This window comes from Ovis aries, chromosome 12, assembly GCF_016772045.2.
Source record: "Ovis aries strain OAR_USU_Benz2616 breed Rambouillet chromosome 12, ARS-UI_Ramb_v3.0, whole genome shotgun sequence".
Classification (NCBI taxonomy): Eukaryota; Metazoa; Chordata; class Mammalia; order Artiodactyla; family Bovidae; genus Ovis; species Ovis aries.
In genome coordinates this window covers 61556104-61572880 of record NC_056065.1, presented here as the reverse complement: position 1 = coordinate 61572880, position 16777 = coordinate 61556104, and the positions used below count along the sequence as shown (strand labels likewise).

Sequence of the window (16777 nt, the reverse complement as noted above, 5' to 3'; positions counted from 1 at the left end):
GGGTTGTTCTCATATAGACTCTGCTGCTGGAAGATGCACCGACCAGCCAAAACAAGTATCTGACCACGTGGCAATCACAGTAAATGAACCCAATGACACTCCAGTTTATTCACCCACAGGGATGCTTGACCTACACGTTAGGACAAAGACCTCAGACACGGGTGATGAAAACAAGGTGGGACCACTCGGAGGGACCCTGCCCAAAAATGATCAACTGGCCTCCCTAGAGGATGACTATTCCTCAGGGCCACAACTGCGAAACCAATCTCTCCTTAGGTTAAAAACAGAGAGAAGGGGAAAAACCAAGTATGTAGTTCCTTGGAAATAAGGAATGAGCCAGAAGAACTTGAAACAGTGGGAGAGGCAGAGGAGGCCAGCTCTCTGATGGGACAGCTCCTGCGTACGACAGAGGAGCCTGGGCCAGGACAGCCTTGCCTGACTTTCACTCTGCTCTTCAAACCGCTTTCCTCCCTTCCCTCATACACTGTCATTTAAGTATGCTGCATCTTGGTCTGTATGTGCTTAACAAGAAAATATATAATAAATAGAATCTAAAAAACAAGATAATTAAGAAGAGAGCTGAACATATTTCTCATCCAGTATTCTCAACCCAAATAGTAGCCTGCCAGGCTTCTCTGTCCATGGGGATTCTGCAGGCAAGAATACTGAAGTGGGTTGCCACGCCCTCCTCCAGGGGATCTTCTCAACCCAGGGTTCAAACCCAGGTCTCCCACATTGCAGGCAGATTCTTTACTGTCTATGCTCCCAGGGAAGCCCAAGAATACTGGAATAGATCATCGATTCCTTTTCCAGGGGAATTTCCTGACCCAGGAATTGAACTGGGGTCTCCTGCATTGCAGGCGGATTCTTTACCAGCTGAGTTACAAAGGACGCCCAAGTAAAGACAATCCAAAGTCAAAAGATGATTGTGGTGATAGCACAGTTGTTTTTAATGTTTAATTAGATTATCAAATATTTCATAGATTCCAATAGCTGAGCATCTGTAATCAACAAACATGAGCTAATGAAGCAAGAAGTCCAACATTATCAAAAAATAATGTCATCTTGAGCCACTTCTAAAACAAAGGTACAAAATCATCCCTTTATATTACATTTATATAACTCTCTTTATGTTATAAAATCCCCAAGGGAGAAACAGAGATGCTGCTAGTGCGTTACTGGATGTCTCCTCACTATTTCCTTGCTCTTGCCTCTGCCTTCTCCTCTTCATCCATACAGACATTTTTATTACATGTTAAGTGTAGGGCAAGGCTCTGGCAACACAAAAAGGCTCTGACTATTAACATCTTTGATGAGAGTACTGTGCAGTTGGAGAGACAAGACATTTACATAGATATAGCACCTGAATCACTGTAAGTGTCCATTCAAAAATATATTAAGTCCCTAACTATTCTAATTGTAAGAAGAAACCATTCCAGAAATAAAACTGCTCTCTTCACAGTGCAACACTGCTTAAAAGATGGTATGGAAATCGCCCATGGCAACGCTGAAAGCAAAATAAACAAACACAAATGTGCTCTTATGCAACTCAGCTGGCGCCAGGAAAGAGACGCAGGGTGGGAGCTTCATCCATGGATGGAGGTGGGGACCGTGGAGCAAGGAATAGTCCTGGCACACTGAGAATGTCTGTACCTGCGACTGTGATGATTAAAGCCGGAGGGTAAATGTCACAGTCAAGAAAGAGCAAAGGTCAAGTCTGATGTACACATTTAAAGTCAGCTGTCAAAGCTGGGTCTGTCGAAGTATTAGAGCTGAGGTGTGCTGTCAGACAGAGTTGGTGAAGTGGGACAGATAATATAGAATTGACGGTCAACCAGAGGACCAGTGGCTACACAGGGGCAGGATGAGGGGTAAGTGATGGTGAGGATTTTAAGAGGCTGGAAAGAGTAAGGAGGATCAAGGGAATCTTAATTCTCACAGTGGGACTTCTGTTTATTCCCAGTGCAGATGTATAGAGAAAAAGCACATATATAAAGGTGAGTTGAGCCCATCTACAATAAACCTGTAGAGGAAGGGTAGAAATTAGAACTGAACCCTCTTCTGAGACGTACTATCATTCTCACATTAAAAGATGGCAGTTGGGTTCATGTTTCTGTATTTCCACTGATGGTGATAATGTCTGATTATTATTTTTCTTACTTTCCCATATAAGACAGAAGGACAGATCTGACAAGGTATATTTCCAAGATGCCCAGCTGCCAGGCAGAGCTGCCATAAGAACGGGGCACTTCTGCTTCCTCTTAGGCCAGGAAAGGTGTAAAATGATCCCACCATTCACAGGCTGTTGTAGAAACTTGCTGACTGTTCTCATGGAATGGGCCCACCTGTCTGTAGGGTCACAGTCATGGCACCCACAGCTTTTGAATAGTAAACACTTTCCTGAAAGAAGAGAAAAGCCTTTTATAGTGAGATGCCCATCATTGGCGGAATTCAAGTGGAGGCTAGATGCTCAAGGCAAAGGCACTGGAAAAAACATTTCTGGCCTTGGATTAAAGCTTTCTCCCAGCCTTGAGGTTCTCTAATCTACCTGTAAACCACTGTTGACAAATGGGATGTAAGGAAACGTTGTGTCAGAGGAGCAGCCATATTTAGAGGAAATGTGATAAAGGACAAGAGTGGTAAAGAACCCGCCAGCAAATGCAGGAGATGTAAGAGAGGTGGGTTCAATCCCTGGGTGGGGAAAATCCCCTGGAGGAGGGCAGGGCAACCCACTCCAGTGTTCTTGCCTGGAGAATCCCATGCACAGAGGAGCCTGGCAGGCTATAGTCCATAGGATGGCAAAGAGTCAGATACGACTGAAGCAACTTAGTATGCACATTCCAAAAGATTCCATCAAAAGAGCCTGATACCTGACAGTCTTTTTAGAGCCAAAGGACAAATAACATTTTGTAGCTCCTATTTTTCTGCCATGTGTACAAATGTACATAGATTACAAATGCATAGTCCTGCAACATCTGTGTCTCTTGCGGCTGTGATCAAGAGCTTTGAGTGCTAGACTTGAGTCCATATGGGAAAGAGGAGGCCATGGTTCCTAGAGAAGAGACAGTTGGAAAACAGCCATCTCCCATCAGTGATCTGGTGTAGAAAGGTAGATGACTTTGTTTTCCCCTGAAAGAAAAAAGAGTTTGTAGTCAGATATGTGTGTGTTTTTCTTATAGCTCAAAAATAAATTATACAGTGCTCAGTAAACTCTGAGATTCAAGGGATTAGATAGACAGAGCACCTGAAGAACTATGGACGGAGGTTCGTGACATTGTACAGGAGATAGGGATCAAGACCATCCCCAAGAAAAAGAAATGCAAAAAGGCAAAATGGTTGTCTGAGGAGGCCTTACAAATAGCTATGTAAAGAAGAGAAGCAAAAGGCAAAGGAGAAAAGGAAAGATATTCCCATTGGAATGCAGACTTTCAAAGAATAACAAGCAAAGATAAGAAAGCCTTCCTCAGTGATCAATGCAAATAGAGGAACACAATAGAATGGGAAAGACTAGAGATTTCTTTAAGAAAATCAGAGATACCAAGGGAACATTTCATGCAAAGGTGGGCACAATAAAGGACAGAAATGGTACGGAACTAACAGAAGCAAAAGATATTAAGATGTGGCAGGAATACACAGAAGAACTATACAAAAAAGATCTTCACGACCCAGATAATCATGATGGTGTGATCACTCACATAAAGCCAGACATCCTGGAATGTGAAGTCAAGTGGGCCTTAGGAAGCATCACTACAAACAAAGCTAGTGGAGGTGATGGAGTTCCAGTTGAGTTATTTCAAATCCTAAAAGATGATGCTGTGAAAGTGCTGCACTCAATATGCCAGCAAGTTTGGAAAACTCAGCAGTGGCCACAGGACTGGAAAAGGTCAGTTTTCATTCCAGTCCCAAAGAAAGGCAATGCCAAAGAATGCTCAAACTACCACACAATTACACTTATTTCACATGCTAGCAAAGTGATGCTCAAAATTCTCCAAGCCAGGCTTCAATAGTACGTGAATTGTAAACTTCCAGATGTTCAAGCTGGATTTAGAAAAGGCAGGATTTAGAAAAGATTTAGAAAAGGCAGAGATCAAATTGCCAACATCAGTTGGATCATAGAAAAAGCAAGAGAGTTCCAGAAAAAACATTTCAGTTCAGTTCAGTTCAGTTGCTCAGTCGAGTCCAACTCTGCGACCCCATGAATCGCAGCACGCCAGGCCTCCCTGTCCATCACCAACTCCCGGAGTTCACTCAGACTCACGTCCATTGAGTCAGCGATGCCATCCAGCCATCTCATCCTCTGTCATCCCTTTCTCCTCCTGCCCCCAATCCCTCCCAGCATCAGAGTCTTTTCCAATGAGTCAACTCGAAAAAACATTTACTTCTGCTTTATTGACTACGCCAATGGCTTTGACTGTGTGGATCACAACAAACTGTAGAAAATTCTTAAAGAGATGGGAATACCAGACCACCTGACTTGCCTCCTGAGAAATCTGTATGCAGGTCAAGAAGCAACAGTTAGAACTGGACATGGAACAACACTGGTTCCAAATTGGGAAAGGAGTTCATCAAGGCTGTATATTGTCACCCTGCTTATTTAACTTATATGCAGAGTACATCATGAGAAATGGATGAAGCACAAGTTGGAATCAAGATTGCTGGGAGAAATATCAATAACCTCAGATATGCAGATGACACCACCCTTATGGCAGAAAGTGAAGAGGAACTAAAGAGCCACTTGATGAAAGTGAAAGAGGAGAGTGAAAAGTTGGCTTAAAGCTCAGCATTCAGAAAACTAAGATCATGGCATCTGGTCCTATCACTTCATGGCAAATAGATGGGGAAACAGTGGAAACAGTGAGAGACTTTATTTGAAGGGGGGCTCCAAAATCACTGCAGATGGTGATTGCAACCATGAAATTAAACAACGCTTACTCCTTGGAAGAAAAGCTATGATCAACATAGACAGCATATTAAGAAGCAGAGACATTATTTTGCCAACAAAGGTCCATTTAGTCAAAGCTATGGTTTTTCCAGTAGTCCTATATGGATGTTGTTGGACTATAAAGAAAGCTGAGCGCCGAAGAATTGATGCTTTTGAATTGTGGTGTTCGAGAAGACTCTTGAGAGTCCCCTGGACTGCAAGGACATCCAACCAGTCCATCCTAAAAAAAATCAGTCCTGAATATTCATTGGAAGGACTGATGCTGAAGCTGATGGAAAGAACTGGCTTGGTGGAAAAGACCTGATGCCGGAAAGATTGAAGGCAGGAGGAGAAGAGGATGAGATGGCTGGATGGCATCACCAACTTAATGGACATGAGATTGAGTAAGTTCTGCGAGTTGGTGATGGATGGGGCGGCTTGGTGTGCTTCAGTCCATGGGGTCGCAACGAGTCAGGCACGACTGAGCAACTGAACTGAACTGAACTGAACTGAAACTCTGAGAAACATTTTTAGCTCACTTGGTCAAGATTCTCTTACTACTTGAGAAACTTCAACTCAAATTCACAAACTCCACAAGATAAAAAAGCAGGAGTTCACAGTGCATATCATCCTTGAGAGAGGTTTATCATTATAAGAAAAGAAGAAAAAGTTTTTTTTTGCTTCAGCAGTTATCACTTATTAGATTTGGGTTAGAACTATACTTTTTATAAAGAAGACAATGATCCATTAACTCTGAGTTAATTTTCTTGTACAGGGTTGGTGTTTCTTTTAACTAATAGCACACTTTGAACAGTATCACCTGAATTGGGTGATACTATGGCTATGAAGTAGAGCCAAATTCCTGGCCCACAACTAGGTTCAAACCCATAATCCAGGCCTCATCAATATTATGCTCTTATCAACTTGAGCACCTAGTGAAGCCAGAGGTGGGAAATGACCTTTGCAAGACTAGACTGTAAGCTTTCTAACAGGGATTGCATCTGTCTTTTGAATTGTGATAGCCCAGCATTTAGTACAATCCCTAGAACACAGGGGGCATTTAATACATGTTTATGGAATGGATGAAGTTTTTCCCCGGGTACCAAGAACCCATATGTCTCATTTCTCCTTTCCTTTTTCTTACCCTGAGTTCCATTTTCCAAAGGGATCTACTCTTCCACATTTCATGGGTTGAAAGATGAATTTAGAAGAAAAAGCAGGGATTTCCTTCATTGTCCAGTGATTAAGAATCCACCTCTCAATGCAGGGAATGCAGATTCAATCCCTGGTCGGGAAACGAGATCCCATATGCTACAGGGCAACTAAGCCCAAGCGCTGCAACCAGAGAAAGTCTGGGTGCTGCAGCAAAGCCCCAGTGCAGACCAAAAAAAGAAAAAAAAATGGAGAAGAAAAAGGACTTCCACATGATTGTGACAGAATGTTTGTCAAAATGGGAAAAGCTACTGAAGTCTTGAAACAAAGGACAAAATCCTCTCAAGTCAGTAGTGTGGGATGATTTGAGAGATTAGCATTGAAACATGTATATTATCATATGCAAAATAGATGACTAGTGTAAGTTAGATGCATGAAGCAGGGCACTCAAAGTCGGTGCTCTGGGACAACCCAGAGGGATGGGGTGGGGAGGGAGGTGGGAGGGGGGTTCAGGATTGGGGGGGACATATGTGCACCCATGGCTGATTCATGTCGATGTATGGCAAAACCACCACAATATTGTGAAGTAATTAGCCTCCAATTCAAATAAATTATTTTTAAAAGGTGAGTAGTAATTAATAATAATGAGATCATTTGGAAAAAGACAAATCAATGTCACCATATCGTCTCTGAACCAACTGCACGAAGGACAGTCCATCTGGACAGGCACTGTACCACTTTGTTGGCATCAGGCACCACTTAGGAAACAGACCACTCTCCTTGCAAGCATCATCCATGGGGTGTGTTCCCTATATGCTGAGAGAGGTGTTTTGGGTCCTATGGTACAAAATGAGGCCAAACCCAGTTCTAAATGGGGCTTGGAGTGGCAGGTGCAGAAAATAAAACTCTGGCGCTGTGGAGAGACAGTTTGTCATCCCCAGGCTCCTTCCACGTGCCTCTTACCTCGGGGCTTCCTTCGCCAGGCTAAGATGCCAACTCCAGCCAGGGCAATGGCAAGGACAATAAACCCAACAGCTTTCATCACCAGAAGCATAGTTTCCGAATCTGAAAGTAAACAAATAAGGGAGGAAAAACTCCACGTGTCCTCCTGCTCTTCTCTGTTATCTTTTGGGGACTTTTTCCTGTGATCAAGAAGCCCAATACTACTTTTCTTACTATGACTTCTTCACAGCTGTGTGGAGAATGATCTGAAACAGGAACAGCTGTTCCCACAGTATGGTCTGAATGCCCGAGGTGTCCTCAGGACCCAATCAGAGAGTCAATGAGATCTAAGTCATGATTCCCCACCTCCCCCTTTTTTTAATCTCCATCTCTCACATGGGCACAGTGTAATTTTCTAGAGGCCACACAATATGAGATGACATCATCACTCTGACAGCAAATAGAATGCTATGTTTTCAGTGTTTACTTTTTTTAAAAAAATGTTTAATTTGCAATAGAGTAAATAGAAATAGATATAACTTACATAAACAAAAGCTCTTTGGGGTCCTCAATAATTTTTTGAGTATAAAGGAGCCCTGGGACCAAAAAGTTGAGAGAACCTCTGATTTAACAGACCTGTTCCAAAGCACGCAGTGATCCACGGTTCCTGCTCACCACCTTTCCTCAGTCTTACTACCCAGGAAGCCACAACCCCAGCCTTACCCTGGAAACCCGGAAGAACCATGTGGACGCCGCCATGCTCCACGTGACAGGAGTAAATGTCACCGTTCTGAGAATCCAGCTCAACAGACACCCAAGTCTGATAGGTCCCATCCCCACTGGGAAGAATGCCTCCATAATTGGTGTCTTGGACAATTTCTTCCCCGTTTTTCATCCAGTTTATGGAAATTTCTGGGGGGTAAAAGCCATGAGCTCTGCAGTAAAGAGTTGTAATCCCTGGGAAAGTTTCTTTGTAATTGACTCGGACTTTGGGGGGCTCTAGAAAAAAGAAGTTCAAGTTATAATTAAAGTATCTTATGTACTGAGTGCACAATATTAGAAAACAGCAACTGCATTTCCCAATTTTCTTCATTGCAGGAAACATCTAAAAATAAGAATGACCCAGAACCCAGGTTCACCAATAACAAATTCTTTGATCTAAAGCCAGTTTGAGCAGATTTCTGTTACCTGAAACCATTAAAATGAAAATGAGTATTCAGCTAGTGAGTGGGAGAATTGAAACAAACTCCAGTCATCTGCCTCCAAAACCGATGTGCTTGAACAGAGAGTTCATATTCATACCTGTAGTGCAGGTGCCTCCCCAAGGGGCTGCCATAGCTCTGGAAAGCCCCCCCATTAAACATCACTCCTGTGGGAAAAGGCACATTGTGTCTGGGAGTTTCCCACAGCATGATACAGACATAATTCATTTTGAATAATGAGATCATACATGAAAAGTTCTGTGTTAACTAAAAGTTGACCACTTGAATCATATCTTTGATGTATAAGAGGAATTTTTTACTGAAAGGAATCTTATCCTAACCTCTTAAGGAAAGCAAAGACCCTCTGTTTGTCTTTTTTTCTAATTTCAGATTTTTACTCATCCGGGTGTTGTATGATCTCTTGGTTACTACAAAGCTTGAAGAATTGCATTACCTCCCAAAGTATGGGGGGGGGGGCAAAAAGTTCATTCAGGAAAACCCAGATGAACTTTTTGGCCAACCCAATATTACCCAACTTATCATTAACAGGAGATGGGAGGATTCATCTCACTGAATCCCCCAAAAGGAAGTGTCCCTGGACATACTGCACTCAAAACAAGTAGAATTGCTGAATGTTGTTAAAATGCTTATAAAAAGGTACCTAGGGAAAGTTTTCATGGGGGAGTTACAGGTCACTGTAGCCCAACTAACAGAACAGATTTCAGAAAAGGTTGGTTAAAAGCTAAATCAGAGGACTGTTACATATGAAACCACTAGTTCTGAGGATGTGGCGACAAGGAGTCCCCCTCGTCTTTACCTGTCCTTTGTAAGGTATCTTTCCCATACTCCAGGAATCTCTTTAACCAAGCAATACATTCTTCTTCCAGCCAATTCTTCTGATATTGTAACTCATGCCGATTGGCCTCCCATGCCCGCCTGATGATGTTAGCCACATTATCCATGGCTATCCAGGAGAGGGTATCTTTATTGAAGATAATGAAATCCTGTCCATCATACGCATATTGGAGAAATCCCGTGGTGCTGCCATCATCCAGTAACTCACAGCCAATCATTCTCTGGTAAGTGTTAAACCCTGGAAGACACATGAATGGCAGGAAGGGAGGGGTTGACATGCGGATGTAAAGGTGGGCACCCGGATGATCTGACTGGGGGCATGGCTGGAAGCATCTTCTACCCCAGAATACATCACTGCACAGGCCTGGCATGGCATCACTGAGTCTCCAGAAAGTTCCTGTGATATAAGCCCACCTATACATAGGTATCTACAGAGTACCTATTGCATGTCAAAGGAGTATGATAATTCCTGCTTTGTGGAGTTATCCTATATTGGGAACAACTAACTGATAAATTTTTACTGCAGTGGAAGAGGGAGAGATATCCAGGAGCCAGAAATATCCCCGGGGAAAGTTAATGTAGTAAGTCATTGCCCATAAGCAAGCACCTCATTAAGCCTGGAAATAAGACATGCAACAGCTAGATTCAGAAGGAGAAAGGAGAAGCTGCAGGTCAGCAGCCTAAATGGGGATGGGACAGGGACATGGGGGCACATGGGGTCCTGGGGAAGAAACAGACAATGTGGAAAAGGCACAGGACAGATGGCAGGCACTGAACCCCATCAACAAGATTGCCGAGCTTTGCCAAAAGAATGCAGCTCAGCTCACAGTCACTGTCAGCCCAGGGGCCTCTACCGGGTTGGGGGCTAGAGATGGAACGTGCTCATTCCCGCTGCCTTCACCACCTGAGTGATTGTAGTGATGCTGCAGCTGCTTCAGTTCCACCTTGAACGCCTGCTGCCAGCCCCGCAGCAGCTGTGTGTACCTCTCCCAGTGATCAGGTTCCAGGTTTTCCGCCATCCATGGGGCACGTGGCTCCTTCAGCTGGGAGACACTGTTGTACATGGTGATGGGATGAGAATCCACATACCCAGCTGAAATAAATTCAGGGATCCCATAGCCAGGCTCTGAGACGCCCAGGCGAAAATATCTCAGAGAGTGAGTCCCTGCGAGAGAGGCAGAGAAGGCAGATATTTAGGGTCATGGCTGATCCAGATCCATAAGCTGCTAGATTCCATCTAAACCTCATGATAGTCCTCCGTGTTCATTTGCACCCATTCTTTCAGGGACCCGGCTGCTACTTCCTCTTATGGAATCACAGAACCCCAGGAACTTCGACCTGGAAAGGACTTCAGAGCTTTAGCCAAGACTTGGAGCCTGTTTTGTTCAGGTTGGAAACCTCAGATTGAACATTTTCACACGTAACTCAACTTGTAGGTGAAGTAAAGCGCTCTGGTCTTTTGGGGAGGGGCCCAGGACCACTCACTGGCCCCTCCAGGGAGATCTATCCCTGAGGGATTCTGAGGGTTTGAAAACCCTGATAACCAACCCCCAGGTTTCACCAGCAGAGGCTCTAGGGTGATAAATGAGGGCCCCTATCTTACTGCTGTGCATGCACATACACGTGTACACACACACACACACACACACACACACACCCCAGGTTGGTTAGTCTGCTCGACAGACCCACAGTGAGAACCCACATAAAGACTCAGGCCTCCCAAGGAAAATTTTTAATTTTTCCTTAAAAAAATTAATTTTCAAATTTTAAAAAGCAGAATGCTTTGTCTATTATATCAAACCAACTCTGAAAACCAGTTTCCTATTCTTTCTCTACTTTTTTCTTCTAGCCAAACCTCACTGTAAGAATTGTCATAGTCCCTGATGGTCAAAAGCCGGCTAAGATGAAACAAAACTGCATGACTTTCTCTGCTGCTTTTGTACTGAACTTCTCTCGTGTCAACCAGGAAGCTCCGCACCTGGTGGAGACAGCGCAGTCTAGAAGGAATGGGATGGTGTCATAATGGGGTCAGTGCAAGGTGTGGGCCCTCAGGGAAGACTTTCTAGAGAAGATACGTCCTAGGGGAGATGCTGGGATGGGGAGGAGGTGAGCAGGCAATGAGGCTGAGCAGGGACACAGGAGAAAGGACAGACAGTAGGAGCAAAACAGAAAATTTGTACAGACAGAGGCTAGGAGAGCGGGGCTCACTGCGGGAACCAGAGGCCTAGGATGCTGGAGCTCAGCAAGCATCACAGAGGAGAGGAGAAATGACACCTAAGAGGTAAGCAGAGCTGAGGCCGAGGAAACCAAGGGCCTCCATGTCCTGCCAAAGAGCTGGCGGGGAGGAGACATGCAGCACGGTGGCTTTCTTTCCCTGCTCTGCTCACTGTTGTCTGGAAATGCCCATCTCTAGGCCTTTTATCTTGTTACCTCCTGCCCCCTGACCCATCAACATCCTCCCCAATCAGCAAAATGCATCTCTAAAGACAGCTGCCGAGACCAGCCCTGACATTTGCAAGGCTGTGTCAAGAGATCAGAGGAGGCCCACATGCCAGAGGCCCAAATATCTTACAGGGATAAATCAAGCTAACGAACTGTTTAGTATGTTCTACCCTCCCTACCTTGACAAATATCCCTTTGTATGACCTCAAAGCCCAAGTTCAAATTCAAAAATCTGACTTGGTGGTGGCACAGAGAAAGCTAGCCTCCGTCCTCCAGCCCCTGGGCCTTAGCCTGAGACCCACCTTCTTCTCTACCTACCCCAACTCCCCCCAGCTCTGCTAAGGGCCTGGTGCCCACATGTAGACACCCTGCTCTCTCTTTCAGGCTCCATCTATAAACACTGCCTCTTTGCCACCTCCTGGACTTAGCAGAGGCCTTACCAGCAGCATAGTCCATCCTTAGGCGGATGGACCAAAGAAAGAGGCCCATGTAAATTCAAGCAGCCCTGAGTCATCTGGGCAGAGAGCTGCAGGTTCCAGATACCTGTGGCGAGGTGCAGACCCAGGGCAAGCACCTCCGCTTGGCCTCATGGACGCCTTGCTCTGTGGGGAAGGATGTGGATAAGGGAGTTGTTGGGAGCAGGGCACTCTGAAAGGTGGAGCCACATCCACGGCTTCTCTTGTATGTGTCTAACCGCTGCCCTAGACACCATTTCCCCCAGTTTTTTCCAGGCAGCTCATTCCACTGTTGTCCCTTTTGTGAATGCTCAGATCTTCAGGCACGGCCTTGGTCACTGTGGAGAACCTCAGATGAGGGTCAGGATGACCCCCCAGGTTGAATGCCACTTAATGAAGTTTACTCTTTCCTCTTCATTTTAAATATGTGTTTAAGAAAAAAGTCAAATTTAAAAAAAAAAAACCAATTCACAAAATGGTTGGGTTCATTTTTGTGCATGCACGTCTGGCTATAACTTTTTCTAAAGCTGTTTATGAAAGAATCCATACTGTGCAGACTGTCTTTTAGAACAGGCCTCCCCAAGGCCAGGGAACCCTCACCTCAATAATGCTGGGGAGTAGGATTCCCTGAGGCCGAACCAGGCCTACTCAGCCTCGGCCCCTTCCGACCAATTGCACTAGTTCTGTAACCTGCAGGCTCCTCCAGTTTTTTTTCTTTCTCTCTAGTTTTCTTTCTCTCTGCTCCTCCAGCTGGGGTGGGAGCAGTTTTTGGCAGCACCCATGTCCCATGGGCCCCCTCCCTGGAGGTAGTATCCTGCATGTCAGCTGTGGTGCTGAGCAAGATGGAGGCTGGTCTCCCCCAGGCCTGGGCAGAGCATAAAGGCCCCACGGTCCCTCTGTACTGCTTTGACCTTTTATTCCCCACCCCTCTCCCTTCCTGTGGCGGTGGGGGCTGGAATGGGGAGGCAACCTAGTGAAAACCTCTGAGACTGGACATAAGACCATCAAAGAAGTGTTGGTTCTTATTAAAACAAGAGTTAGGGTAAAGCAGAGGCATAAACTCTATCCCCAAAACAATAGTTCTGTATTCTGCCTTCTATTTCTTATCTTTGTTCACCTTCTACCCACTTCTCAGTCCTAAGATACTTAAGAACTGGGATTTAGCTTCTTCCTTCTGTATTTCCTACAAGTCCTAGCCACAGGGAGCCTAGCCCATGGTTGGAACTTAAATATTTGTAGGTATTTATAAACTGTGTGCAAAACTCTATTTTTCTGCTTCAAAATAATTAATTATGCTGGAGTGAATGTGAATCAATTTAACTTCAAACTTATGCTTTATTTAAAAAACATTTTTGGCCTCACCACATGGGTATCTTAGTTCCCTGACCAGGGATCCAACCCAGGACCCCAGCAGTGAGAGCTCCAAGTCCTAACCACTTGACTTAAACTTTAAAATAGAAGTTTTAATAAAATAAAATAAAATTTTAGTTTTATAAAATTAAATTATAATTCCCAGGGAATTCCCAGGAACTTATACTTTAAAAAGTACTTTTCATAAGGGGCAAGCTGGTGAATGGGAAGCAGAGCGGAAATCTAATTTACATGCAGCCTAGAGTCTACGAAAGGTGTAATATGGTGGAATCTGCAACCGATTTTGCAAACGGTTCTATTTCTCCACATCTGGAAAGGTTTTGTGGTTCCTCCATAGATTATGCAAATGCTCAAAGATGGAGGCAAAAGGAAGAGCAAGTCATGAACATTTTCTCACACTTTCTTAGTCTCCATCTGAGTACTCAACAAACATGTGAGTACCTTCTCTGTGCTAGGCGCTGTTCTGGACTCTAAACACATCAAAGACAGAACAGGTGAAAATGTCTGCCTTCCTGGAGCCTACATCCCAATGGGAGGACACAAGGAAGGCAGACAATATAAAATAAATACATATAACCCTTCATTTAAAAAGTGCAGGGGATAAAAATAAAGGTGCAAAGAGGACTAAGCAATGTAATTCTAAACAGTGTAAGTTAGGGAAAGCTGCTCTGAGAAGACTTTGAACAAGTGCCTGCAGGGAACAAGAGAGCCAGGCAGATGTCTGGGGACTGCGGTCCAGGCAGAGGGATTTTGTTCAAAGGCCCCAAGGAAAGGTCAACCTGGCACATTCCGGGAAAAGCAGTGAGGCCTGGGGCTGGAGCTGAGGGGGTGAAGGGAAAAGAAATAGGTAGGAATTGCCTCCATGCTTCTGATAGCAAAAAGCCTCACAGAAATCAAATCCCAGACAAAGAATAAGAGAGAGGGAGGAAGAAGGATTTTTAAAAGAGTTCTATGACATATAGACAAAAAGAGTCATTGACACATAGAACTTCCCTCGGAAACTGGGTTTCCTTCTATGACATCTGGGGTCTGCATGCCTAGCAGATGCCAACAAACAAACAAACAAAAAACAGTATTACCAACTTGGGGGTATTACTGCTCAATGGGGTTATTTATTCTAAATGAGTATCACTGACATCATCTCTATACATAATATCTACAATCCATGTAATTTTACTTTCTTACAAAAATGTAACTTCATAAAGATTTGCATAATCCAGAGTTTAGAGGCCAATAGAGAAACACATGGTCTGTTGTCAGCTGTCCAAGGACAGTGGAATGCCCTTTTCTCCAACCTCCAAGTCTTATTCCTGGTTTCGGAGCAGATTTTCTCCACTAGCCAGCCCTGACTTCAAAGGGTTCTCTGCCCGTAAAGGCTGGCCTCCATCTGCCAGTCGCCTGCCCATCCAGCCTCGTGCAGTCAAGGTGTGGCTCTGCTCCAAGACATCACAGCCTTGTCCCCTTCCTCTGCCATGCACCCAATTACCCATCTGGTGTATCCATAGGTATGAGCCACGCTTGCTCCTTACTTGGGCTTCTAAAATGTTACCTCAGCTGTGATGGGAAGTTGGTTGACAGATGTTAAGTCAGTAACTCAGAACAAAAAAAAAAACAGGAGAAAATTCATGGTATCCTTTCTCTCATGATACATTAGACCTTGTGATAAGTTATATTCCTATGGATATGCTGCCCGGATGATTAGATTTCCATATAACTATGAAGGTTGAATCATTTTAAAAGACCTCTATTGGACTAGTTTTGATCTACCAAAATGGCAATTTCATATGATTCATTCTGACCTTCTGATTCTTTTTTCTTGTTGCAATAATTACAAAATTGGGTTTTTCTCTCCCTTTCCATGAACAGATTATCGACATCAATCCACTTAGTGGACTGAAATCTACAATTTTGAATTTGGTCTTCTGTCTAGGCCAGTCAAGCTGCTTCTCAAAGAGGCTGCTCTGTCCCAACAGGCTCTGATAGACGTTGCTTAAAAGCCTGAACAACACAACTGAACAGCAATCAGATCAAATACAGTGGTGACTTTACATCCGAAATTATGTTCCTTTTAGCCTGTAGATGAACTAGCTGGACCATTTTGACAAAAGGCTGTGGAAATGACAATAACTGCTAACGTATTTTCAGATAGTCATCCATGAGGGCAATTGATATTTGAGTTTCTACATGTAAGAGGAATTGTGAGGCAATGCCAGGAAGGGAAAGATAGATCAGACACCAGTTCTTTTCCTCCAGGAATTTACAGTATTATTGCAGAGCCAAAGTGAAAACGAAAGTGAAAGGCGCTCAGTTGTGTCCAACTCTTTGCAACCCCACAGACTATACAGTCCATGGAATTCTCCAAGCCAGAATACTGGAGTGGGTAGCCCTTCCCTTCTCCAAGGGATCTTCCCAACCCAGGGATTGAACCCAGGTCTCCCACATTGCAGGCGGATTCTTTACCAGCTGAACCATCAGGGAAGCCCATTGGAGAGCCAAAGAACAGGACAAAAATAAATACAACACAGGAATATATGGCAGCAAGCAGTAAGTGCCACAAAAGAGGCACCAATGGAATGTTCCAGCAACTAGGAGAGACATCCTGCTCTCCCATGAAGGGATCCAGAAATGCCACAAGGAGGAGGTAGAAAACCTGCTAGGCAGTTAGGCCTTCCATGCGCCATGGAGCACAGCAAAATCTGAATCATAACCCTCAGAACCACACTTATTTCTTGAGTGCAAACCATGTGATAGCTACCATGCTAAGTCTTTGATAAACATGAATTATATTTACTTATCATTGCAACCTTTTGTGTGTGTGTGTGTGTGTGTGTGTGTGTGTGTGTGTGTGTGCTCAGCCACTCAGTCGTGGATGACTCTTCGTGACCCCATGGACTGTAGCCACCAGGCTCCAGTGTCCATGGAATTCTCCAGGCAAGAATACTGGAGTGGGTAGCCAGTCCATTCTCCAGGGGATCTTCTCAACCCAGGGATCAAAACAGGGCCTCCTGCATTGCAGGCAGACTCTTTACCATCTGAGCCACCTGAGAAGCCCTGCAACCTTTTGAGGTAGATCTTAAAATTCCCAGGGCTCCCCTGGTGGCTCAGACAGTGAAGAATCCGTGTGCAACGTGGGAACCCGGATTTGATTCCTGGGTTGGAAGATCCCCTGGAAAAGGGAATGGCTACCCACTCCAGTATTCTTGCCTGGAGAATCCCATGGACAGAGGAGCCTGGTGGGCTATAGTCCATGGGGTTGCAAAGAGTTGGACATGACTGACTGACTAACACTTTTCACTTTCTGAAAATTCCCATTTCACAGATAGGAAATGGATTCAGAGAGACAAAGGAAATTGTCCAAGATCATCCTTAGAATCCATAAGTAGAGGGCCCAAGAATTTCCCTCTGACCTCTCAAGCAGGAAGCCTCTCTGCCTTAGA

The 16777-nt window shown here is 44.4% G+C and overlaps 1 protein-coding gene across 5 annotated transcripts in view; it reads right to left on the bottom strand.

The window, feature by feature from the left end:
* Positions 1-926: 926 nt before the first annotated feature.
* The window catches only part of LOC101102078 (major histocompatibility complex class I-related gene protein), a 33004-nt gene continuing 17153 nt past the window's right edge, over positions 927-16777 (bottom strand). For 2 of the 5 annotated variants that reach the window (XM_060396674.1, XM_004013845.5), the window contains exons 2-6: positions 9977-10237; positions 9035-9310; positions 7739-8014; positions 7037-7138; positions 927-3129 (exon numbers count right to left, since the gene is read on the bottom strand). In XM_060396674.1, coding sequence (XP_060252657.1) covers positions 3089-3129; positions 7037-7138; positions 7739-8014; positions 9035-9310; positions 9977-10136 — 855 coding nt within the window. In that variant the 5' untranslated portion in view covers positions 10137-10237 and the 3' untranslated portion in view covers positions 927-3088. Of the gene's footprint in view, positions 8015-9034; positions 9311-9976; positions 10238-16777 lie in introns of all 5 variants that reach the window. The other 3 variants (XM_060396675.1, XM_042229156.2, XM_042229157.2) reach the window with 3 other exon arrangements.